General features: G+C 45.3%; 1 protein-coding gene across 2 annotated transcripts in view; it reads left to right on the top strand.

Moving 5' to 3' along the window:
* The window catches only part of oca2 (oculocutaneous albinism II), a 573569-nt gene that overhangs the window by 272036 nt on the left and 276992 nt on the right, over positions 1 to 24541 (top strand). For both annotated transcript variants that reach the window (XM_078544815.1, XM_078544816.1), the window contains one exon: positions 4659 to 4715. In XM_078544815.1, coding sequence (XP_078400941.1) covers positions 4659 to 4715 — 57 coding nt within the window. The remainder of the gene's footprint in view (positions 1 to 4658; positions 4716 to 24541) is intronic.

Consider the following 24541-nt stretch of genomic DNA (forward strand, 5'->3'; position numbering starts at 1 on the left):
CTTCCAATCTCAACCTCTTCAACTAACCCTATCTCCATTCATGTACTTCATTCAAACAATTTCTGTTTTTAATTTCAGACTCCTAGCACTTGTAGATTTCTTAAATCTTTTTTCCTACCTCTGTTCCTCTAAACTGTTGCTGGATTCAGAAAAATCTGGAACCAAAATATTTTACTGTCTCTATTTGGAGTTGTCGCTATGGTCAGAAATTTACTTTCCCCCCACAAGGGTAGGTGGGCGGGGGTGTGTAACATTGGGCACAATGTCATGGATCCTTTCCCAGTACATAATGGCCCATTCTTGACCTGTGGAGTGGTAGTGGGGCATTAGGTGGTCTATCTACCGTTAGGTCAATTGAGGCCTTTAAACTGGCCCTGTAGGCCCCTCAGAGACCGCCCACAAGGTCTGACACCTTCCCCCTCGGGTTCCCCCTACTTCCTGGTTTGCACATCCCAGTTTCTACCCTCCTCACCACGCCAACCCACCCCTCCCGTGGCCTCCTAGCCTGACCCTGCTGAAGCTGCACCCCCCCCCCCGCCAAACTTACCTCTCTATCTGACTCCAGCAGTGGTCTCTGTTGGGGCATGCTGCAATCCCAACAGTGGCTACTGCTCCTGGTGCCACCACTGGGACCAGATAGCTGCTGGCAGGTATTGTCTGGCAGGTCTTCAAGGCGGGACCTCCTCCCCAGATGAAGGTGGAAATCTCACCCTGAGCCAAATAAAGACCCTCCAAGTGTTAACTGGATGCAGGGGCAGCTGTCGACTTTATCGCCAGCGGGTGGGAACCCTGGCATTACGTAAAATTCTGCCCCGTGTTCCAATACAATTTGGTGAGGGATGCTTTTCATATGGGTGCAAAAGGTCAAGGTTGACATCAAGATGCTTTATGGGCACTCATAAATATGGAAACTGATCTAATCTGTTGCTGGTGCTGTGCATTGGAACTGGATAGCGATCAGTTCACATCCTTTCAAAAACTTCAAAAACATGGGGCCGAATCTTGCCCTTGTCGGGCGGGCTTGGCAGGGGCGGGCGGGGGTGGTTGTACCAATTAAGGCCTGCCCAGTGTGAAATGCAAGCTTCGGTGCTCAGCGCTGCCTGTGCGGGTGGGGGGCAGAGTGCGAGCGGGGTGAATGTGAATTTCGAGCATGTGCACTTGCCCATCTCCCTGAGGCACAGGGAGATGAACAGATTTCAAAAAAATAATAGTTTTATAAATGGTATAAAACATGTCCCCTTATGTGACTCTGTCACATGAGCAGGGACATATTTTTAATTAAATTTTAAAATTTTAACTTTAAATTTATTTGCTTTTGGAAACCTCATCTTGCCTGTGGATGAAGTTTCCAAAAAAGCGCAAATGCCGTTTGGCCTTTTCGCCTGCCCGCCAACCATAAGGTTGGACAGGCAGCGAGAAATTTCTTTAAATTAATGTTTTAACGGCCTGAATAGGTCTTTTAATTGTCGGCATTGTGCTGCCGATTCTGGCACATGCCCGCCGACCGAACTGTTGCGTGAGTGCGTGATGACGTCGGGATGCTCGCCCAATGTGATCATGCATCATTTTATGCTCGGTTGGGTCGGGCGCGCGCCCGCCTGACGAGCTTAAAATTTTGCCCAAGGAATTCAGCAAGGCCATGTGAAAAGACAATAATTGTGGCTTAGGTCATCGGCCAGGGTTTGCTACTTGTGCACTTGTGATTTAAATCACCTGATCCTTCTTTCTTTAATGGACTTGAAAATTTAGGCTCATGGGTGCTGAATTGGAAAATTCACAACCTGTTGAATGATCTTAATAGCCGCCCTTGTGAGATACATCAAAGTTGCAATTCTGATCATGTCTTTGCATAAAGAAAACATATCCTTCAGAAACAATGCAGCTTTCAAATTGGATACTCCCCTTCTGGCCTGTTGGATCTCAGAAGACAATTTTGAAGGATCCTGCTATCTCGTTCATTTTCTGGGGATAATTTTTGAATGTGTCATTCTATGTATTAACATGTGTAACAGCCCTACAGATCAAACCACAAAATGACGTTTTGATTGACGGTATGCAGAAAAACATGAAGGATGTTTCCTGTTTCTTTACTTGTCCCAGTGCCACTCCCTTTGGCCCTGCACCACCCACTCATTTTATCATTTAATCCCTCCTGTCTTCCACCCTATCACAAATCTTACCTTTCCTTCTTTTTCCCCAATTCACCTGCTTAAAACCTGTTACATTTCCAAATCTTCCCAGTTCTTAATAGAAGGCCATTGACCTGAAACGTTAACTTTTTCCCTCTCCACAGATGCTGCCTGAGCAGCAGGGTATTTCTAGCTTTTTCTGTTTTTATTAAGGATACTGTTTATTTAAATTTCTGTATTTTTGAGTACAGTCCAAAGCTCGGAAACTGGAGCCCTTTTAGCCTCTAAGGTTCAGCTCCACATGGGCAATTACTTCCACAATTGAAAATGGACAGAGGTAATGTTTTTTTGCCCCTGTTAGTTAGTCTGTTGTTCTGTTTGCCTGTAAACAATGGGCAGCATTTGACGCTAGCAGGATTTTACAGTCCCGCCGATGTTTTGAATGGCTCGCCACAATTTACAGCCCCACCCCCACTGTGACGGGACCGTAAAATTCAGCTCAATTTATCTCAAGAGCTAATGGGCGGATTTCAACAAACTTGGTACATTGATAAGATATGGCACAAGGAAGAAATGATTAGTTTTTGGTGAAGATGCAGATCTGGATCCAGATCCTGGAATTTTTTAAAGGAGCCATCCATTAACATTGGGAGATATGGCAAAAATGATCTCTTTACAATGTTGAAGGTTGTTTTATTCAGAATGTTGTTGATTGTTTTTGAATGTTGTGAATTGTCTCAGCTGCTGTGGTGCTGTTAGCCATTGTTGTAAAAATGTGACCAGAGTTTTCGGGAACAGGTTGTTGGATATCACTGAAGCCTCTTCAGTGAGATGGAAACTCTTAATGAAAAGATTTCTTTTTCCAGCTTTGTAGTTACCTCGCAACAATCAGGCAGAGAAAAGTCTCAAGGAAAAGCTGTGTAATTGTAATAATGTTGAGTTAACACAGCGTAGTAGAGGCATGCACTCTACTGAGTGCCCTCTTCACTTGTGTATATGATCACATAGATGATTTGGCTGAAGAAAATGATTTTACCTCCAATTCTCTCTCCGTTATGACTCATGCCAAACTAAATCCAATTGCAACCTATTACTGGATGAGAACAGCAAACTTAGCACACCTTAGAGATTGCTACTGGGACCTTTCTAAGATGTGTGTCTCCTCTACACCGCATGCACTGTAGAAAAACACTTTCCTCAGGCCTCACTAGTGTTGAAATTTTGGCATGGGATATATAAACTAAAAACTAAACAAACTTGCAAAAGTTTCTACATTTTTTTTATTAAGGTAGTTCTCATTTAATACAGGTACTGACAGAAAAACACTTCGCAATTTTATCTCCCCCACTGAAGGTTTATTTAGTTAGTTTGTTTGTCTGTAAGCAATATATCTCAAAAACTGAGGGGCAGATTTCATCGAAACTTGGTGCACAGATAGTGTACTTCTAGATCTGGGTCCTGGGATTTTTTAAAGGATCGATTAACATTGAGACATAAAGCAAATTGTCTTTTTTACATAATGTTGTGGGTTGTTTTATTTGGAATGTTGTTGATTATTTTAGAATGTTGTGGATTGTCTCAGCTGCTGTCGTGGATTTTGTCACAGTTGTCAAAATGTGATCAGAGTTTTCAGAGCAGGTTGCTGGATATAGATTTCCTGAAGCCTCCTTAATGAGGTGGAAGCTCTTCGTGAAAAGATTTCTTTCTCAGTTTTGTAGTTTAACACATTTTAAACTGAGGTTTAATATCTTATCTGAAAGACTGCTTTTCCAACAGTGCAGCAACCCCTCAGTAACATACTAAAGTATCTGGCATGGGGCTTGAGCTTATGACCTTTCTGACTGAGAGGCGAGATTGCCTATGACCAGTTAACCATAGCTGGCGCTAACACAGGGAGCCTAAATATCTAAGGGGAGAAAACTAAAAGTTAAGCATAATATTGATCATAACCTAAGTGTTAACAAATTAATGTTTATCGCCTTTGGATGCAGTTACTTCCATATGATTTTAACACCAACTTTGATCCCAAGGTGTTAACATTTCCTTTAAAAGTGAGAAGATCCAGATTTTCACCTTCTGCCCTCAGCAGTCCTTAATTTCATACCCACCCCTTCTAATAGAAAGCAGGCTGGCGAGGGCAGAAATGAATAACCCCGGCCAAAGTAATTTCATATCAGTGCAGCAAGTGTAGTGTGATTTCTGGATTTCATGTCAAGGCGGAATACCATGCAGGTCGCTTCACCCTATTTGATTCAAATACGATGTATGAACTATTATTAGTTAATAAAATTGGACAGATGAGATTACAGTTCATAGTGCGGTGTATTGAAAAGCATTCTAAGGTTTCTGTGAGATTTCCTTTAGCTGGCATTTGCTGTATTGGTATTTGCCGGTGCTATTGCTTTATGAGTTAAAAGTAAAGTCACTTTAAAGAAAAATTGTAAGAAATGTGAGTAAAAATATAGAGTAGAAAGTCAAACTACGAAACCAATGTTCTTTCATTCATTGTGCTATTTATTTTTTTTAAAGATGATTTTGGTGGCAATATTTTCAGAAACGGGCTTTTTCGATTACTGTGCTGTCAAGGTGAGTGCAACAAGTTTTATTTCCCTCCGCTCTGACATGAAGAGCCAAGAAATTATCCTGGCGCTGATTGATTTATTTGTTAGTTTGAGCTTTCTATTGTTAAGTGAATAATGAGCACAAATAGAGGAATGAAGAATTTTCAGCCCCCGCTCCAAAAAAATGGGCCGATGTGGGTTGTTAAAATGTTGAACATCTGAATTCTGCCTCCAATTGACCTTCAACCTGCCCACTTCAGGTTCCCAGAAGGAAAAGCCAGTAAAATCTGGAAGGTGACTGGTACTGGTCTGACGTGATCTTGGATACCTTAAAATGGAACTCCAGTTCGGACCAGTACCAGTCGCTTCCAAGTCTTACTGTTTATTCGTGAATGGAGGTGGGACAGCTGGATGAGCAACGAATCCCCTCTCACAAGGTGATTGGCTATAATGAGCCTGTGCGCCTCATATTAAACGACCATTTTAAATTTAACCATGGCTGGATGAATTTTCCATGTCTCAGGAAATCTGCTGGCCAAGTACGTGAGGACTGTTGGATCCTGGTTTAAATGCCTTTCCATTTATCTTCTGGATCCAGTTTATCTGCTTCACCAACTCCACCACCCCAACCAACCCCATCTCCGATTGGACACTCCTGATCTCCTCTATGAACCTCCCAATCTTACCGCTGAACCACTATCCCAACTATTCTATCCTCCAAATCTCCTCCAGTCCTCTGTGAGGCCTCATAGCTACACCCCCTACCCACCCCCCTGATCCTTTCTGATCTGCCCTCCCTGACCCTTCAATCCCCTGATTCGTGTCTCCAGGCTCCATATCATGATCACCCTCTGCTCTGGCCTCCCTGGTCTTTCTTGACTCCAATCTCTGATCTTCCTCCACCTCCCCCTGACCCCCCCACATCATGTCCAGGCTTCTCTGACCTTCCATGACTCTGTAATCTGATCTTCCTAACCCCCTCCCCATCCCCACCCCCAGGGGACTGATCTTTCCCATTTCCTCTCCACTTCTCAGCTGTGGCCTGGTGCTGAAGGCCTATCTGCCCAACATCCTGCCTGTGGTTGGGAAGTGGAAACCAAAAATACTAATCAAGTCCTGCCGTTAAGTTCAGCGGGACCTTTGGGAAACCTCTTTTTCTCCATTTCCCGATGCGAAATCAGCCCCCTCGCTCCCTCCCTGAGTTGATATCCAGCCTGAAGAATGAAATTCAGTATTTCAAAGAGCATCCTTCACATGTGGTCTTTGCTTAACATTGGAGACGGTCTCCACAAGTTGCCACAAAAGCTCACAATAATGTTTACAGGTGATTTAGGCAGTAAGTCTTTGAATCTTCAGTGCAGCAATTGGTTATAAGGGTGGCACAATTAGACAGCTGTGTAACATGCTCTAGTGAACCTGATTATTTGCAAAAAAACTTGAAGTATATTCTGTCAAATACAGGGGATTATTGTAGTTTATTACTTGTAGCATGACAAAATGCAAGAATACACGCTTCCACGTTATATGGCTACGCACCTCTACTAAGTCATGGTGCTGAACAGACTGCAAGTAGTTTGGGGCCAGTCAGTTTTCATGTAACTTACATGTGTATGATCAAGACAAATACTTGACAAATGCCTAAATATAGTGTGTCAGAAAAAATGAATCTGGACCAAGAGAAACGAGGAAGAAAAATTGCAAAATGGTTGTATAGTGGAGCCTAACTGGAGAACAAAGATAATGATGCACAATACCAAATTGACAGCAATCATGGGAATAATTTACGAATAATATTTGTTTACATGTTTCTGAAATGAGTTTGGTTATATCTGAATAGGACTTGGGATCACAGAAGTTGCTCTATTCTGATTGTGTGAGCTATGTTTCGTAAGCAAGAGACAGCTTTAAATCATATAGTTCTGGGAACATTGCTTTGTAATGGCTGATAGATATTTGTTCAACAGTCTCTGGTGAGAAACTGCCCAGTGGCTAAAAATTGTAGGTTGCATGGGATTTGAAACTGGAGGGATTTCTAGTTGTTCCTTTCTAATGTAGAAATTGCCATTCACAATGCCACAAGCTGCATTTATATAGCATCTTCTGTAACCTTGGGATACCCCAAAGCAATTTACAGACTATGAAAAACTTTTAAAGTGTATTCATTGTAGTAGTGTAGGAAAAAGGTACCAAAAATACCAATGAGATAATGACCACATGATTTAATTTGATTATTGTTGGCTGTATGATAAATATAGGCCAAGACACCATCACCATCTTCCCTTGTTCTTTTTCAAATAATGTTTTGAGATAAAATTGGATTACGCCTGTTAGTGGATGTGGCGATTGCGATGCGCGATTACCCCATGCCTGATGGAAGTGTGCAAGGTAGCACACAAATTTCTTGCTGCCTGCTCATCTCCATGATTGTGGCGTGCAGCCCAGTGCTAAGCATATGCTTGAGTGGCTGCATGCCCAGTTTAGGCCCAGGTTTGTGTGAAACTAGCACTGACTAAAGCTAGCTTGTACTTCTTAAAGCCAGCCTGCACCTCTTACAGAGCGATGCATTCTGGCTGTAGGAGGCATTGGAAATGACTGTGAAAGTGTTTCTCAGATCAAGGAAGAAAGCTCAAGGGGCTAGGAGGCATTTATTTAAAAGGGAGTGGGAGCATTTGGCCTTAGAGTTCAATGAAAAGAGTCCGGCCCCGAGGACCTGGATGCAGTACTGCAGAAAGAAGTTTAATGACCTCACATGAATGGTCAAGGTCAGTGAAAGCGTCTTTAAATGCCACCTCCTACCAACCTCACCAGCAACCTGCTCAATGCATTACACCTCCATCACTCGTTATCAACAATTCCTAGCAGCCAGGTCTCATGCCAAACATTCATATGCTCCATCCGACCCTCAGACACTTACTACCGCTGCAAGTTTCACACGCACATTTCGCAGCTTCTACATAATGGCAAATATTCAGCTATGACCCAAACACATTGCAAGATGTTCACTGACACTTTTCCTTCTCCCTTGCAGGAGGGAGCAGCAGAGAACCAGCTGGGGACCAGGCGTGGATGCATCTATCCTGCCTCTTGGAGGAGCTGGTGTCCTGAATTATTGGGGTGGCCATCACTGAGGCTGTTGCAACCTGTGTTGCTGAGCCATCCAGGATGACATTATGTTCCTGCCTTATGGGCCTTCCCAGATCCCACTTCACCCTCATCTCACAACTTGGGATGAAATACCATCTGTAGATGGTGCATCAAGCACCTCTTGTTTTCACCCACCCACGCCCCCACCCTTTCTGCATTTATGTTTCCAGGTGTTTTCAGATATCCAAGACCTTCTGCCTGGCCAGCCAGATGATGAAGGGGAAGAACAAGAACAGGTATCTGATGAAGAAGCACCATCACCTGATATGACACTCACAGCCACCCGCTCAGATATCAGTCCAGTGCTTACATTGAAGGTAGAGGTGGGTGGTGAGTGACATGGCAAAGCTGGGTGCACCATCTGTCTAGAGGGTGAGTTCACAAGACAAATTCAGCTGTAGAGGACTCAGATGAAGACTTTGCTGGGGCAGTGTACAGGAAAAGGCTGATGGGCTTGCACATCGAAACGTTTGGTGCGTTAGTGGGCCTGCAGGAAAGCCTATTGTCACTCTCAAGGAGCATGGAGGAGTCTGGCTCCAATTTGGCACAGGGCTTTGCGCAGAGCTTGGAGCCCATCCTTTCCGGCATGGAAATGGTGGCCAACTCTATAATAGCACTTGCAGACTTACTTGTAATACCGCGTGTGATGGCTGATGTCTCAGCTTCCATTGTAGCACAGGCAGAAGCCACCCTCCATTTGAGTTGCTGCAGTGGCAGCTCAGGCTGAGGTCATAAGTTCTCTGCTTGTTGCCATGCAGGCTTATACCATTGCCAACATGGGTGCTGAAGGTGTCCTGCAAGGCCATCTGCAGTCTCCCCCAGTGAGAGTCAGCAGCTGTCCGCCAGCCAAGCTGTAGGCACAGGGATAACACTACATAGGAGCACTAGGCCAGGCAAAGGCAGCTGCAAGGCAGAAAGTAATGGGAAGTGCAAGAGTGAATACAGTACCTGTACCTGCATGGTGAGTATATTTTTTAAAATATTTGCTGATGTATTTTATTTTGCAAGTTATTTGAGCTACGAATGCACGGTGCCGCACTTGTCTGGTACAGAATTTCAACTAGTACATTGATCTTTCTGGGTGAGAAATGGCTGAAACAACCTAACTCTGGCTTTAACATTGATTCCTATGGGAACCTACGATTCTCTTAAGGTCGTTTCACTTAAAGTCGCGATTGTCAGGAATGAAACCACTACTTTAAGTGAGGACTTATTGAGTTCAGTTTTGCTTATATTATTGGAAGTGTTGTTGGATAAAGTTGATTTGGAATGGTTATTTTGAAGTCTCTTTTTCCCCAAGATTTTTGGCCAGAAGGTCACTGTGATGATCTGTAACAGATGGATGGAAGAGTGGAGAAGGGTGGAGCAATGGCGATGTGGGGATTTTTTTCAGGGAAATCGGAACCTGATGAGACACAGACAGATAGCCTGTCCAGAGTGATGATTTCCTTGACCCCTCCTCCTCCTCCTCTTCCTCCTGCTAAAGGCTGCTAAAGGTCTGGTGGCAAGGGCTATGCCCTCAAGGTTGTGAGGTTATGGACGATGTAGAAGATCACTACAACTCACGAGACAACTCTTGACAACTATTGGAGGGCTTGTCAAGAGCAGTCCGGGCAGTGAAACCATTGTTTCAGGGCTTTGATGATATGTCCCATAACATAATAAAAACAGAATTACCTGGAAAAACTCAGCAAGTCTGGCAGCATCGGCGGAGAAGAAATCAATCAACGTTTCGAGCCCTCATGGCCCTTCAGCAGAACTGAAGCATAGTTTCAACAAGGGAGAAATATAAATTGGTTTAAGGTGGGTGGGGGGGAAGAGACACATTGAGGGTGTGGTGTGAGCAGATAATCAAAAGATGTCAGAGACAAAAGGGTCAAAGAGGTGTTGAAGGTGGTGGTCTTTGTCTGAGAAAAGTGCTAATTAAGAATGCAAGACAGGATATTCAAAGTACAGCTCTAGTGGGGGTGGGGTGGAAAGACTAAAGGTTTTAGTTTTAGATTTAAAAATAATGGAAATAGGTGGGGAAAGAAGAATCTATATAAATTATTGAAAAAAAAGGCGGGTGGGGGGGGAAAAGAAACGGGGTGGGGATGGGGGGAGGGGGGTTTAAGATCTAAAGTTGTTGAATTCAATATTCAGCCCAGAAGGCTGTAAAGTGCCTAGTCGGAAGATGAGGTGCTGTTCCTCCAGTTTGCGTTGGGCTTCACTGGAACAATGCAGCAAGCCAAGGACAGACATGTGGGCAAGAGAACAGGGTGGAGTGTTAAAATGGCAAGCGACAGGGAGGTTTGGGTCTTTCTTGCGGACAGACCGCAGGTGTTCCGCAAAACGGTCGCCCAGTTTGCGTTTGGTCTCTCCAAAATGTATTGGAGAGACCAAACGCAAACTGGGCGACCGTTTTGCGGAACACCTGCGGTCTGTCCGCAAGAAAGACCCAAACCTCCCTGTCGCTTGCCATTTTAACACTCCACCCTGTTCTCTTGCCCACATGTCTGTCCTTGGCTTGCTGCATTGTTCCAGTGAAGCCCAACGCAAACTGGAGGAACAGCACCTCATCTTCCGACTAGGCACTTTACAGCCTTCTGGGCTGAATATTGAATTCAACAACTTTAGATCTTAAACCCCCCTCCCCCCATCCCCACCCCGTTTCTTTTCCCCCCCCACCCGCCTTTTTTTTCAATAATTTATATAGATTCTTCTTTCCCCACCTATTTCCATTATTTTTAAATCTAAAACTAAAACCTTTAGTCTTTCCACCCCACCCCCACTAGAGCTGTACTTTGAATATCCTGTCTTGCATTCTTAATTAGCACTTTTCTCAGACAAAGACCACCACCTTCAACACCTCTTTGACCCTTTTGTCTCTGACATCTTTTGATTATCTGCTCACACCACACCCTCAATGTGTCTCTTCCCCCCCACCCACCTTAAACCAATTTATATTTCTCCCTTGTTGAAACTATGCTTCAGTTCTGCTGAAGGGCCATGAGGGCTCGAAACGTTGACTGATTTCTTCTCCGCCGATGCTGCCAGACTTGCTGAGTTTTTCCAGGTAATTCTGTTTTTATTTTGTTTTGGATTTCCAGCATCCGCAGTAGCTTTTAGCTTTTTGTCCCATAACATCCCTGGTTGCAGCATGACTCTTACTGCAGGAGCGCTGTGCGTGTGTGGTCGGTGGTGGAGTGCAAATAAGGCATGTGTACACTGGGTAGCCCTTGTCACTGCTCAGCCATCCTCTGGTTCATCATGATGGCTTGAAGATGGTGGGAACAGCTGACTGGTGCAGGCTAATGCATTGTGGCTGCTGCCAGGATAGTGAGCATTCACCATGATAGCCTAGACCACCTGCACACTAAGGGAGTGGGACCCTTTGCTGTTCCAGTACATCTCCTCCATTGAAATGTAGTGTCTGCAGAGCCACACACATGCAGGAGATGGCTCCCTGCACTGTTGAGAATCATGCTACACTGGCAAAGCCACGTGTCCGCTCCTCCTTCATCTCTCTGGCGAGAAGGCAATGGAGTCCCCTCTCCTGAGTACAGGGCCTCTCTGACCTGCATGGAAAACTGGGAGATTTTGGTTGGTGTCACTGGCTTCAGCCTGAAAGGCATTGAAATTGATGGTCACTCGCAGTGCCACCCTCGCCCGGCTCTGGGGCAAAGTTCTGGTTCAAGAAGGTGGCACAGTTCAGTGACTACCTCCTTGGTGAAGCATAGCCACCTCAGATACTGTTGCTGGCCGAGGTGGAGGTAGGAGAAGTGGTCTCTGAAGGCAAGGCCTTCTATTGAGGGCCCAGCTCCCCCCTCCTCCCTCTGGGGTTTTATATCTCTATCTCTTCTATTCCGACCTTTTAAGTGTAAAACCTCTCAGCTTGTTTACGTTGCATTTACTCCATTTTCTATATTTAAAATTTTAATTCTTGAAACTAAAAGTTAAATTCTAAAACTAAAAAGTATATTCTAAACCACATGAACCTTGGACTAGATATTTTCAACACTGGTAAAAGTCAGCTGAACCTACCTTATTCTATCCTCAGCACATTCACACTTGTAGTAGACATCATTAGAGCAATTGAGCACAATTTGATTGATTTTTTTTCCACTCTTCACTATTCCTCATAAATGTTCACCATTCTCTGTGTGAAATAGTTACTTCTGACCTGTCCAATCATCTTCCATCTTCTGAGCTTCATCCCAGACTCCCTTACTGCCATTTATGAATTCATGATGGATCTGATAACCTGCATCCTAGGGTCGTAAAAGATGTGGTTGCAGAGATAATAGATGCATCGGTTGTAATCTTCCAAAAGCTCCATAGATTCTGGAAAGGTCCCAGCGGATAGAAAGCCATCAATGCATCACCTCAATTCAAGAAAGGAGGGAGGCAGAAAGCAGTAAACTATAGGCTAGTTAGTTTAACATATGTCATTGGGGAAATACTAGAATTCATTATTAAGGAGATAGTAGTAGGGCATTTAGAACAGCATAATACAGTCAGGCAGAGTCAACATGGTTTTGTGAAAGGGATATCGTATTTAACAAATTTATTAGAATTCATGAGAAGGTCATAGCAGGGTGTTTAAAGTCGATGTAGTCTCAAGGGCAATTAGGGATGGGCAATAAATACTGTCCTAGCCAGCGATGCCCACATCCTGTGAAAGAATAAAGAAGAACTGTATTTGGATTTCCAAAAGGCATTCAATAAAGCGCCACATAAAAAGTTAATGCACAGATAAGAGCTCATGGTATTGGTAGTGATATATTAGCATAGATAGAGGATTGGCTATCTAACAGAAAAAAGAGGGCCATGATAAATGGGCCATTTTCAAGTTGGTAAAATGTAACCAGTGGAGTGCTAGGGATCAGTGATGGGGTGTCAACTACTTACATCTATTTTAATGACTTGGAAGGAGGCAGCAACTGTATTGCAGCCAAATTTGTTGACACTACGGAGATAGGTAGGAAAGCAAGTTGTGAGGAGGATACAAAGGGCAGAATTTTCCGTTCTGGGGACTCAGTCCGGTGGCAGAGGCGAAAATCAGAATGACTTCTGCTGGAGAGTGGGACGGCTGAACGCGCAAGACCTTCCGCTGTTCAGCTTGTTAATTATGCAGCCACAAGGAGCACATCGAATCTTGTGGCGGGGTGGGCAGGAAGTGGCCTGCCCTGCCGCCACCTCATAGGCTCCAACGTCCGGGTGCCATATTTGAACGGCACCTGGACAGCCATTCACTCTTCCATTCTTCTATTTTACCCCCTGACCCCTCCATCCTCCACCCTTTGTTCTGGCTTGGTGTACCCCTGCCTTGTGCCTAACCTTGGGCAGCGCCTGTGACATGCAGCTGATATCAGTCAGTGATGGTGTGAAAGGAAGGTGAAAGCAGCATCTACTGACCTGAAAGTCTAGGAAGGAAGTCAACCTCACCAGGTGCACCCGCCACTTATGTACAGTCGAGAAATTCCCACTGGCAGAACACTAGATTTGGAAGAGGGGACAAGATTTCGATGTTGGGTTTTTAATGAGCATTCATGAGATGCAAATGGGATTCCTGACATTGCTCTGTGGGACACTTGACCCACCTTTAACCCACCATGAAAGTTGGGAGAACAAGATTCCAAACTAATTTTCCGATGTTGGGAAACCGATTTTTGGCCTCCCACCAAATCTTGCTCCACTGCCCGCCACGATTCCCACAGCTGGCAGGAGTGAGGGATTCCACCCAAGGGCCGGGATTTTCCATGCCTGCTGACTTCGGGAGTGCTCGGTTGTGTGATTCCGCCATTCTGTGAAGGCCAAAAATTGTTTTGACGACATTGTGAAACCAGTTTGCGATCACCCGCTCTGCCCGCTGATGGCGGGCTGCGTTTCCCATCATTGGATGTCAGGAATCTCATTGTAATACATCTGCATATCATTCTAAGGCCAGCCCGCTGGGATCATCCACCCCACCCCCCACTGGATCGTCCACCCATTTCGGTGGGAAAACATACCGACGTGTTTCACAACAGCACTTATAAGGCATGCAGTTGTCAGGCTGCACTTCGCTCGGGACTTCAAGGTTTGTTTACCCATCTTGCTTTGGTCAGCACTCGCAGTCATCAGCGCCAGGCTTCACAGACAGCACCACATCACTTTTAGTGGGGATCACGGGCAGGTCTCTACCTACCCGATCAGCCACATGTGGGCGGCTTTTCAACGGCTGCAGGACAAGGCCTTGTTTGGGGAAGGGGGAGAAGTGGGCTCAGGCAATGGAAGAGGCTGCAGGGCGAGGGCTGTACTGGGGAAGGAGGGTATCCCAGGGTGTGTGTGGGGGCACATGTTGATCTGTGCAAGTGGCCTCAAGATGGTGAGGGCTGAGGAGGCAGTCTCCAGAGGAGATGAGGCCAGATGGACATATGAGGGTATGTGTGTGTGAGAATGGGTGGTGGTGTCCCTTGAGCTGGCAGTGAGTGAGATGCCAGTGAATGTGCGATGGGCTTGAGCGTGTGAGTTTAGAGTGATGAGATGGTTGCCGTACCCTGGCTGCATGGAAGAGATAATTCATCCTCTATCTGCATTGGATGGCCAACCTCTTCTGTGCAGCATTGATACTGATCACCACTGCCATAGCCTACCAAGCCAGAATGGTAATGTTGCTGCCTCTCCTGCTGCCAGAGCGGGGGTAGAGGACATCACAGCGGGCCTCCACAGCATCCAAAAGGCGCTTGAGGGCTGCAATCTTCTTGATTTTCAGGGCCATGTCTTCTTTGCTGCAGTCCTGGGCTGGAAGCACTGAGCGCGGTTGTACTTTAAATGTGGTGCCTGGTGTGATGAAGCAGTGAGGTGATGGTATAGGCTGCATCGAAATAGCGTGTTTCCCTGCAATGCATAAATAATGTGGCAGGTTTGGGATGATACGGTGTGAAAACCCATCATCGTGGCCAGCAGGTAAAACGTCGTTTCATCCGCCCACTACCTCCCTTAGTGCAAATCTGGGACAATTCCGCCCAAAGACTCTGCCAAGGGATATAGATAGGTTAAAGATTAGGTGCTTCCCATTTAAGATTGAGATAAAGAGATTTTTTTCTCTCTCAGAGGGTCATTAGTCTGTGGAATTCTCTTCCCCAGAGAGCAGTGGAGGCTGGGTTATTGACTATATTCAAGGCTGAGTTAGATAGGTTTTCGATAAGCAAGGAGTCAGGGTTTATGGGGGAAGACAGGAAAGTGGAGTTGAAGCCACAATCGGATCGGTCATGGTCTTAATGAGTGGCGGAGGAGTCTGGAGGAGTCAAATGGCCTAATCCTGGTTCTAATTCTTGTGTTCTTGTTGTGTTAAGTGAATGGGTAAAAATTTGGCAGATGGAGTATAATATGGGAAATTGTGAGGATGTCCACTTTGACAAGATAAATAGAAAAGCAGAAAATTGTTTAAATGGAGAGGGACTGCAGAATGCTGCAGTACAGAGTGATCTGGATGTCCTTGTACATAAAGTACAAAAAGCTAGCATGCAGGCACAGCAAGTAATTAAGAAGGCAAATTGAATGTTGTTGTTTATTGCAGTATATGGAGTATAGCAGAGAAGTTTCGCTACAGCTGAGACTGCATCGAGAGCATTGTGTATATGAGGAAAGGTTGAGCAGGTTGAGCCTTTACCCATTAGAGTTTAGAAGAATAAGAGGTAATCTTATTGAATCATATAAGTCTTTGGGAGGCTTGACAGCGTAGATGCTGAGAGGATCTTTCCCCTTATGGGGAATCCAGAACTAGGGGGTACTGTTCAAAAATAAGGGGTCTCCCATTTAAGACAGAGATGAGAAGTAAATTCTTCTCTTAGATAGTCATTAATCTTTGAAGTTCTCTTCCACAGAGAGCAGTGGAGGCTGGGACATTGAATATAGAGTTAGATTTTTTAAAATTTAAAATTAAAAAATAAAATTCATTCACGGGATGTGGGCTTCGCTGGCTGGGCCAACATTTATTGCCCATCCCTAGTTGCCCTTGAGAAGGTGGTGGTGAGCTGCCTTCTTGAACTGTTGCAGTCCATGTGGTGTAGGTACATCTACAGTGCTGTTAGGAAGGGAGTTCCAGGATTTTGACCCAGCGACAGTGAAGGAACAGCAATATATTTCCAAGTCAGGATGGTGAGTAACTTGGAGGGGAACTTCCAGGTGGTGGTGTTCCCATCTATCTGCTGCCCTTGTCCCTCTAGATGGTAATGGTCATGGGTTTGGAACGTACTGTCTAAGGAGCTTTGGTGACTTCTTGTAGTGCATCTTGTAGGTGGTACACACTGCTGCTACTGTGTGTCAGTGGTGGAGGGAGTGAATGTTTGTGGATGTGGTGCCAATCAAGCGGGCTACTTTGTCCTTGATGGTGTCAAGCTTCTTGAGTGTTGTTGGAGCTGCACTCATCCAGGCAAGCGGGAAGTATTCCATCCTCCTCCTGACTTGTGCCTTGTAGATGGTGGACAGGTTTTGGGGAGTCAGGAGGTAAGTTACTTGTCACAGGATTCCTAGCCCCTGACCTTCTCTTGTAGTCACAGTATTTATATGGCTAGTCCAGTTCTGTTTCTGGTCAATGGTAACTCCAAGGATGTTGATAGCGGGGGATTCAATGATGGTAATGCCATTGAACATCAAAGGGCAATGGCTGGATTTTCTCTTGTTGGAGATGGTCATTGCCTGACACTTGTGTGGAGCGAATGTACTTGCCACATGTCAACCCAAGCCTGGATATTGTCCGAGTCTTGCTGCATTTGGAAATGGACTGCTTCAGTATATGAGGAGTCGTGAATGGCATTGATCATTGTGCAATCATCAGCGAACATCCCCACTCCTGATCTTATGTTAGAAGGAAGGTCATTGATGAAGCAGTTGAAGATGGTTGGGCCGAGGACACTGCCCCGAGGAACTCCTGCAGTGATGTCCTGGAGCTGAGATGATTGACCCCCAACAACCACAACCGTTTTCCTTTGTTCTAGGTATGACTCCAGCTAGCAGAGAGTTTTCCCCCTGATTCCCATTGACTCCAGTTTTACTAGGGCTCATTGATGCCAAACTCGGTCAAATGCTACCTTGATGTCAAGGGCAGTTACTCTCACCTCACCTCAGGAGTTTAGCTCTTTTGTCCATGTTTAAATGAAGGCTGTAATGAGGTCAGGAGCTGAATGGCCCTGGCGGAACCCAAACTGGGCATCAGTGAGCAGGTTATTGCTAAGCAAGTGCCGCATGATAGCACTGTTGATGACCCCTTCCATCACTTTACTGATGATCGAGAGTAGGCTGATGGGGCGGTAATTGGTCGGGTTGGATTTGTCCTGCTTTTTGTGTACAGGACATACCTAGGTAATTTTCCACATAGCTGTGTAGATGCCGGTGTTGTAGCTGATTTTTGATTAGCATGGGAGTCAAGGGTTATGTGGGGTAGGCAGGATAGTGCAAGAAAGGCCACAATCAGATCTGACATGATCTTATTAAAGAGCAGAGCAGCCTCGAAGGGCCAACTCCTGCTCCTCATTCTCATCATCTTATAATAAACAGCTTCCCAGAGTTTGACTTGTCATTACCCTGAAAGATCTTGAAGACCTCAATGAGATCTGATCTCAGTCTTCCCTTCTGAGGGAAACAAACTCCTATTCCGAAGTCTCTCTTTACACCTCCTTTTGGATTTGGAGAATCCTTGTGCTAACCTAGGAAATGGCTCTCCTGGCAGAACCTGGAGGAAATTCAACCCCATCCTGAGTTTACCAAATTCTTGCAATTAAAAGTCCAATGTGACCATGTTTAAGGATGGGGACAGTGAGAACCAATGACTGTAAATGCTAGTTGGATAGAAAATGAGAATGCACTTTCATTCTTTAGCATTATTTTCATTTCACCAATAAGCAATTTATAATTTTTGATTCTTGTGATGAAATGTTTTCAAATTAATGTCGGCCATTAAGAAACCAGAGTCTTATGTTGATGATGAAACAGCGTAAATGAATTAAAATGCACCTTGAACCATCATTTTGATAACTAAAATGGATAGTTGTGCTGAATGATAATATGAACTGAAGCTTAAATAAGCTGGAGAGAGAAAAGAGCATAGTGAAATTTTTGAAAGGGTTTTTTTTTAATAGGAAGACCAAAACTCATGATGAGAGAATTAGCTAGATATCAAACAAAATGTAGAGTGGGATTTTGCCTGATTATAAAGGGAATATGAAATGAGTATTTCCCCTGCCAAGATGCACACTGTACTGTACTTGGGATTAGAATGCCAAGCCCTGCCTACAGTTCCCTCTGAAAGATTGAACTGTACCCGAACATCTGTGATTGAAAGTGAACTTTATATAAGCAAGCAGGCTGTCGATCAATTTACTGTCTCGATCCCGGGGAGAACAGGGGTTGATATCTTGTGTTCTGCATATATGGTGGCTCCTTGATCCATGCTGACAGCTTAACAAAGTACCAAGTTCAACTGCCTGAGTCAATATTTGCTCAAAATTTTCAAGGGTTTTAATAGTGTGAATAGGGAGAAACTGTTTCTCCTGCCAACAGGGGTCAGGAAGCAAGGAAACAGGTTTAAGATAGTGGATGTAAGAATCAGAGGGGAGATGAAGAGAACTTTTTTATGCAGCGAGTTGTTATGATCTGGAGTGTGCTGCCTGAAAGGATGGTGTAAGCAGATTCAATAGTAACTCTCAAAAGGGAACTGAATTTTTACTTGAAAAGGAAACATTTTCTGGGCTATGGGGAAAGACCAGTGGAGTGGGACTAATTAGATAGTTCTTTCAAAGTGCTGGCACAGGCACAATGGACTGAATGCCCTCCTTCTGTGCTGTATTATTTTGATTCTATAATTTTCCAATACAAGCTGTATATACCTTCAAGAAAACTCATATATACACAGCCTCTGTTCTGCTGAAAGAATAGGGGCATGCCACCAAAGCTTTTCATCTTATGCTCATCAGGACAGATGCAAGAAAAGCAGCAAAATACTGTGGATGCTGGAAATCCGAAATAAAAACAGAAAATGCCGGAAAAACTCAGCAGGCCTGGCATCACCTGTGGTGAGAGAAAAACAGAGTTAACATTTTGAGTCGGTACAACTCTCCTTCAGAGCTAAAGAGAGGTAGAAATGTGATTGGTTTTATACTGTTGAAGACGGGGTGGAGCAGGTGGGGCAAAATAGAAGGTCAGGGATAGGTGGGAGCTGAGGAGAGATTTGGCAAAGATGTCATGGATACAAGTCCAGGGAAGTGTTAATGGTAGCGTTAAAGACTAAAGAAGGTGCTGATAGTGGCATAAAGGTAAAATAGCAGAATGTGTTAACAGCAGAACAAGGGTCAGTGCTTTGTGAAAGCAGAACATAAGAACAAGTGTCAGATGGCCCTGTTGGGGGGGTTGGAGGAAAAAAAGGGGTCAAAATGGAGGAGAGAGTTTATGGTCTGAAGCTCTTAAACTCAATGTTAAGTCCATAAGGCTGTAAAGTGCCTAAGTGAAAGATGAGGCTCAATTGGAACATTTGGGCATGAGAGCAAGATGGTGAGTTGAAATGACAAGTGATAGGAAGGTCTTTTTTTAAATTCATTCATGGGCGTAGTTGGCTGGGCCGGCATTTATTGCCCATCCCTAATTGCCGTTGTTCAGAGGACATTTTTTTTTAAGAGTCAACCACCTTGCTGTGGGTCTGGAGTCACATGTAGGCCAGCAGCTGGTTTCCTTCCCCAAAGTACATTAGTGAACCAGATGGGTTTATAATGACAATCAGAAATGGTTTCATGGTCACCTTTTAACTCCATGGTGGGATTCAAACCCAGGTCCCCAGTCCAACGGCAATACCACTACGCCACTGCCTCCCCAGTCATGCTTGCAGACTGTGTGAAGGTGTTCCACAATGTGGTCATCCAGTCTGCATTTAGCCTCCCCAATGTAGAGAAGACTGCATTGGGAGCAGCGAATGCTGTAGATCAAATTGAAGGAGGCACAAGTGAAATGCGGCTTCACCTGAAAGGAGGAGCGCTTAGGGCCTTGGACATTGAGGCAGGAGGAGGTGAAGGGCCATAGGGTGCTCTTTCATTAGAGGGAGATGACTGGTGGTGAGTTTAACCAGAGAGTCACCACACCTCAGGCAAGGGGCAAGGTTGAGAAGTCTTGAATGACTTCAGCTGATACGGGAATTGAACCTGCATTGTTGGCATCACTCTGCATTACAAACCAGCCATCCAGCCAACTGAGCTAACCAACCCCCAGGGAGGAGGTAAAGGGCAAGGTTCTGTGATTACATGAGGAGATGCCGTGGGAAGGGGATAAGGAGTTGGGGGGTAATGGAGGAGTGGACCAGGGTGTCACAGAGGGAACAGTCCCTATGGAATGCTGACAAGTGGGGTGAGGGGAAGATGTGTTTGGTGGTGGCATCATGCTGGAGTTGGTGTAAATGGCGGAGGATGATCGTTTGAATGTGGAAGATGGTCGGGTGAAAAGTGAGGACAAGGGTGAACCTATCATGGTTCGGGAGGGAGGGGAAGTGGTGAGGGCAGAGGTCTGGGAGATGGGTCAGACAGTTTGAGGGCCCTGTCAACTACAGTGGAGGGAAACCCCCAGTTAAGGAAAAAGGAAGGCGTGTCAGAAGCGCTGTTTTGGAAGGTAGCATCATCAGAACAGATGTGACAGAGGTGGAGGAACTGGGAGAATGGGATGGGGTGAAGCAGGGTTTGAGGAGCTGTAGTTGAGGTAGAAATGGAGACAGAGAGGTCAAAGAAGGGAAGAGAAGTGTTGGAGATGGAGCATACGAAGATAGGAAATGGGGTGGAAATTGGAAACAAAATGTATAAATTTTTCCAGGTCCAGGCGAGAGCATGAAGCAACACTGAAACAGTCATCGATGTACAAAAAAAGATTTGTGGGAAGGGGCCTGAGTAGGACTGGAACAAAGAATATTCCACATACACCATAAAAAGGCAGGCATAATGGGGACCATACAGATACCCATAGCCAGACCTTTAATTTGGAAGAAGTGAGACAAGTTAAAGGAGAAATTGTTCAGTGAGAGAACAAGTTCAACCAGGTGGAGGAGAGTGGTGGTGGATGGGGATTGTTCGGGCCTCTGTTCAAGGAAGAAGCAGAAAGGCCTCAGACCATCCTGGTGGGGAATGGAGGTGTAGAGGGACTGGATGTCTACAGTGAAGAGGAGGCGGTTAGGGCCAGGGAACTGGAAATTGTTGATGTGACATATGGCATCCGAGAAATTGCAAATGTAGATGGGAAGAGACTGGACAAGGGGAGAGAGAATGGGGTCACGATAGGAAGAAATGAGTTCCAGGGGGTAGGAACAGGCTGACACGATGGGTCTACCAGGACAGTCCTGTTTGAGGATTTTGGGAAGGAGGTAGAAGCTGGCTGTTTGGGGTTGGGAGACTATGAGGTTGGAAGCTGTGGAGGGAAGATCTCCAGAGGAGATGAGGTCAGTGACAGCCCTGGAAACAATGGCTTGATGTTCGGTCGTGGGGTCATGGTCCAGGGGAGGTAGGAAGAAATGTCTGAGAATTGGCATTCAGCCTCTGTGAGGTAGAGGTCAGTACACCAGACAACTGCAGTATCGCCCTTGTCAGCAGGCTTGATAGCAAAGTCAGGGTTAGAACTGAGAGAACGGAGAGCGACAAGTTCAGAAGGAGATGTATCAGAGTGGGTTAGAGGAGCAGAGAAATTAAGATGGCCAATGTCATGTTGACAGTTCTCAACGAAAAGATCAAGAGCAGGTAAAAGGCCAGAGGGAGGAGCCTAGGTAGAGGGAGAATACTGGAGGCAGATGAGAGGATCCGTTACCAAAACTCGCTTTCACGGCCATATTTCCTTCCTCAGCGACTGTCTACATCTCCGACTTAGCCCACATGGATTCCAACTGTCCTTATCCCCAGGTCCATTTCATTCTTCATCTCATCCGACCCTAACAAGGCAGGCAGGAGTGAGTGTTACTATCCCAGCTGAGGTTACCCCTGGACAAGCCTGATCCCAGAGTGGAACCCAGCTTGATAGATCCTAACTTTTATTTGCTTGTTTAGATACGTGGAGAGTAGCTACTGAACAGAGTCACAGCTGGTGAACTTTTAACAAAAAAAAATTTATTCAACGAGAAAAGATGAACTACATTACAATACTCCTTCACCCACAACTATGCCTTTGCAGATTATACAAATTTGCGAGGATAACACAAGTTACAAAAGCTATCTTATACTCTAATGCACACAGGAAGTACACAGTCCATGTAAACCAATAGTGATGCCTGCACCTCACCGGTGCTCGTTATTGCTGTCAGAATGTTGTGGCAGGCATCACAGAGTTCCTTCATTCCCCCTGTGTGCTCTCAGCACCTTTAAGGTGGGGATGGCCCCCATTTTGTCAGCATCTGTGACCAGTGATGCTGTGCTCCTGAAGGGGTAGGTGCTGAAGCAGCGTGGCCATTAACAGTGAGAGAGTGCGAGAGGAGCAGTGGGGCCATTAACAGTGAGAGAGTGCGAGAGGAGCAGTGGGGCCATTAACAGTGAGAGAGTGAGAGGAGCAGCGGGGCCATTAACAGTGAGAGAGTGTGAGAGGAGCAGCGGGGCCCTTAACAGTGAGAGAGCAAGAGGAGCAGCGTGGCCTTTAACAGCGAGAGAGTGTGAGAAAAGTGAGAGGCCATTAAAGAGTGCGGAGAGAGAGATGAAACACCATTAAAGTGCACGGAGAGCAGCTGATTAGTGAGTAGGATTGGTGAGTATTTCTAGTCTTGAAAGTAAAAGCAAGGTCTTTAGTTTGGGTTTAGGTCTCTAATCTTTTTTCTTTTTTTCTCTTTTTCTTAAAAATAGCTTGTTAAGTATAAGATCGATGTTGGTGTGTAAAAAAATTATAATAAAGTGTAAATAGCGGGGGATTCTTCAAGTTTAAAGAGCAGTGATACTAGAGTAATTAATTAGTCAATTAAATAAAATATGATAACGACGGCAGGATGGGTGATGTGTTGCTGCTGCAGCATGTGGCGGCTGCTGAACACCAACGTGATCCAGAGCAAACACATCTGTAGTAAGTGTTTGCAGCTCGAGGAACTTCAGGTCCGAGTTAAGGAGCTGGAGTCCGAGCTGCAGATATTGCGTCACATCAGGGAGGGGGAAAGTTACCTGGACACTTTGCACCAGGAGGTGGTCATACCCCTCAGATTAGGTAATTCAAATTTGGTCAGTGATCAGGGACAGGAGGGTGTGACTGCAGGTGAGGCAGGTATAGGGGCCCAGGGGGTAGTGTTTGAGGAGCCTCAGCCCCTGCAACTGTCCAACAGTTACGAGGTTCTTGCAAGCTGTGTGGACTAGAGTAGGGAACGCAGGGAGGATGAACGAACTGACCATGGCACCATGGTAGGGAGACATTCAAGTGGGGGGAGGAAATAGGAACTTAGTGGTGGTAGAGGACAGTATAATTAGGGGGATAGATATTGTTTTCTGCAGCTGTGAGTGTGAGTCCCGAAGGCTGTATTGCCTTCCTGGTGCCAGGGTTAAGGACATCTCCTCAGGGCTGGAGAGGAACTTGGAGTGGGAGGAGAGGGGTCCAGTTGCCGTCATCCATGCTGGTATCAATGACATTGATATGACTAGAAAGGAGGCTCTGCTGAAATAATTTGAACAGTTAGAGCTAAATTAAAAAGCAGAACCTCCAAAGTAATAATCTTGGGACCATGGGCAAATTGGCATAGGGTAAAGTCAAGGAGTTAAATGTGTGGTTCAAAGATTGATGTGGGAGGAATGGGTTTCAGTTCATGGGGCACAGGCACCAGTATTGGGGTAGAAGGGTGCTGTTCCGGTGGGATGGGCTTCACTTGAACTGTGCTGGGACCAGTGTCCTGGTGAATCAAATAACTAGGGCTATAGATAGGGCTTCAAACTAAATAGGTGGGGGGAGGGTTCTTGTTATGTTTTGACTATGGGGTCGCTTTGCTCATGAACCAGTTGCATGCTTATCTGTCGGCGGGCAAGTTGATTGCAATATATGGCAGATGCAGAGACCAATATGAAATGCAGCACATACTATTTATTTAGACAAACAACAGAGCACTAACATGATGTCTGCTTCTCCAGCCAGATCCTACTCTGGACTAACATTAACATGGTTGACCACGCTTCACATCTCTCGAGTTTTACAGTCTCGTGATCAATCTGTTCACAGTCTCTTAAAGGTGTATTACACCTCAGATTACCACATCCCTCCCCCTTTACTTGAAAGCACATTTTACAACATATTAACTATTTACATAAATAAACTATTTACAAATTCAGTCTCACAGGAGGCTTTTTCAAACGCGTTGACCGTCATAGTTCTACGACTTCGGATGGTTTATCTGAGGCCTCCCTCTCAGGAGTTATCTCTTCACTAGGCTCCCCAGTGGGAACCTGCAAGTTTTCCTCTTCAACTCTCTCGGGCTCAACGGGTTCTGCAGGTACTTCCAAAGCAAGAGGAGTTCCTTCTACCTATGGTGTAGACTCCAAAGGGAATGCTTGGCGCACCTTTTCTTGTGGATCTGTTTCCCGTTTCCTGAGGTGAGCTATATGTCTCCTGATTATCTGACCTTTAACAGGATATATGGTAGTACAGGGGTCCTGTCACTGCACTGACTTTACCTGATAGACTTTTGAGCCCATCTCCAAAGTTCTTCAACAGCTTCTCCTACAGTGAAATTCCTTTCATGACTGTGCTAATCGTGTTCATTTTTCTGGG

The sequence above is a fragment of the Cetorhinus maximus genome, chromosome 7 (assembly GCF_964194155.1).
Source record: "Cetorhinus maximus chromosome 7, sCetMax3.hap1.1, whole genome shotgun sequence".
NCBI classification, from domain to species: domain Eukaryota; kingdom Metazoa; phylum Chordata; class Chondrichthyes; order Lamniformes; family Cetorhinidae; genus Cetorhinus; species Cetorhinus maximus.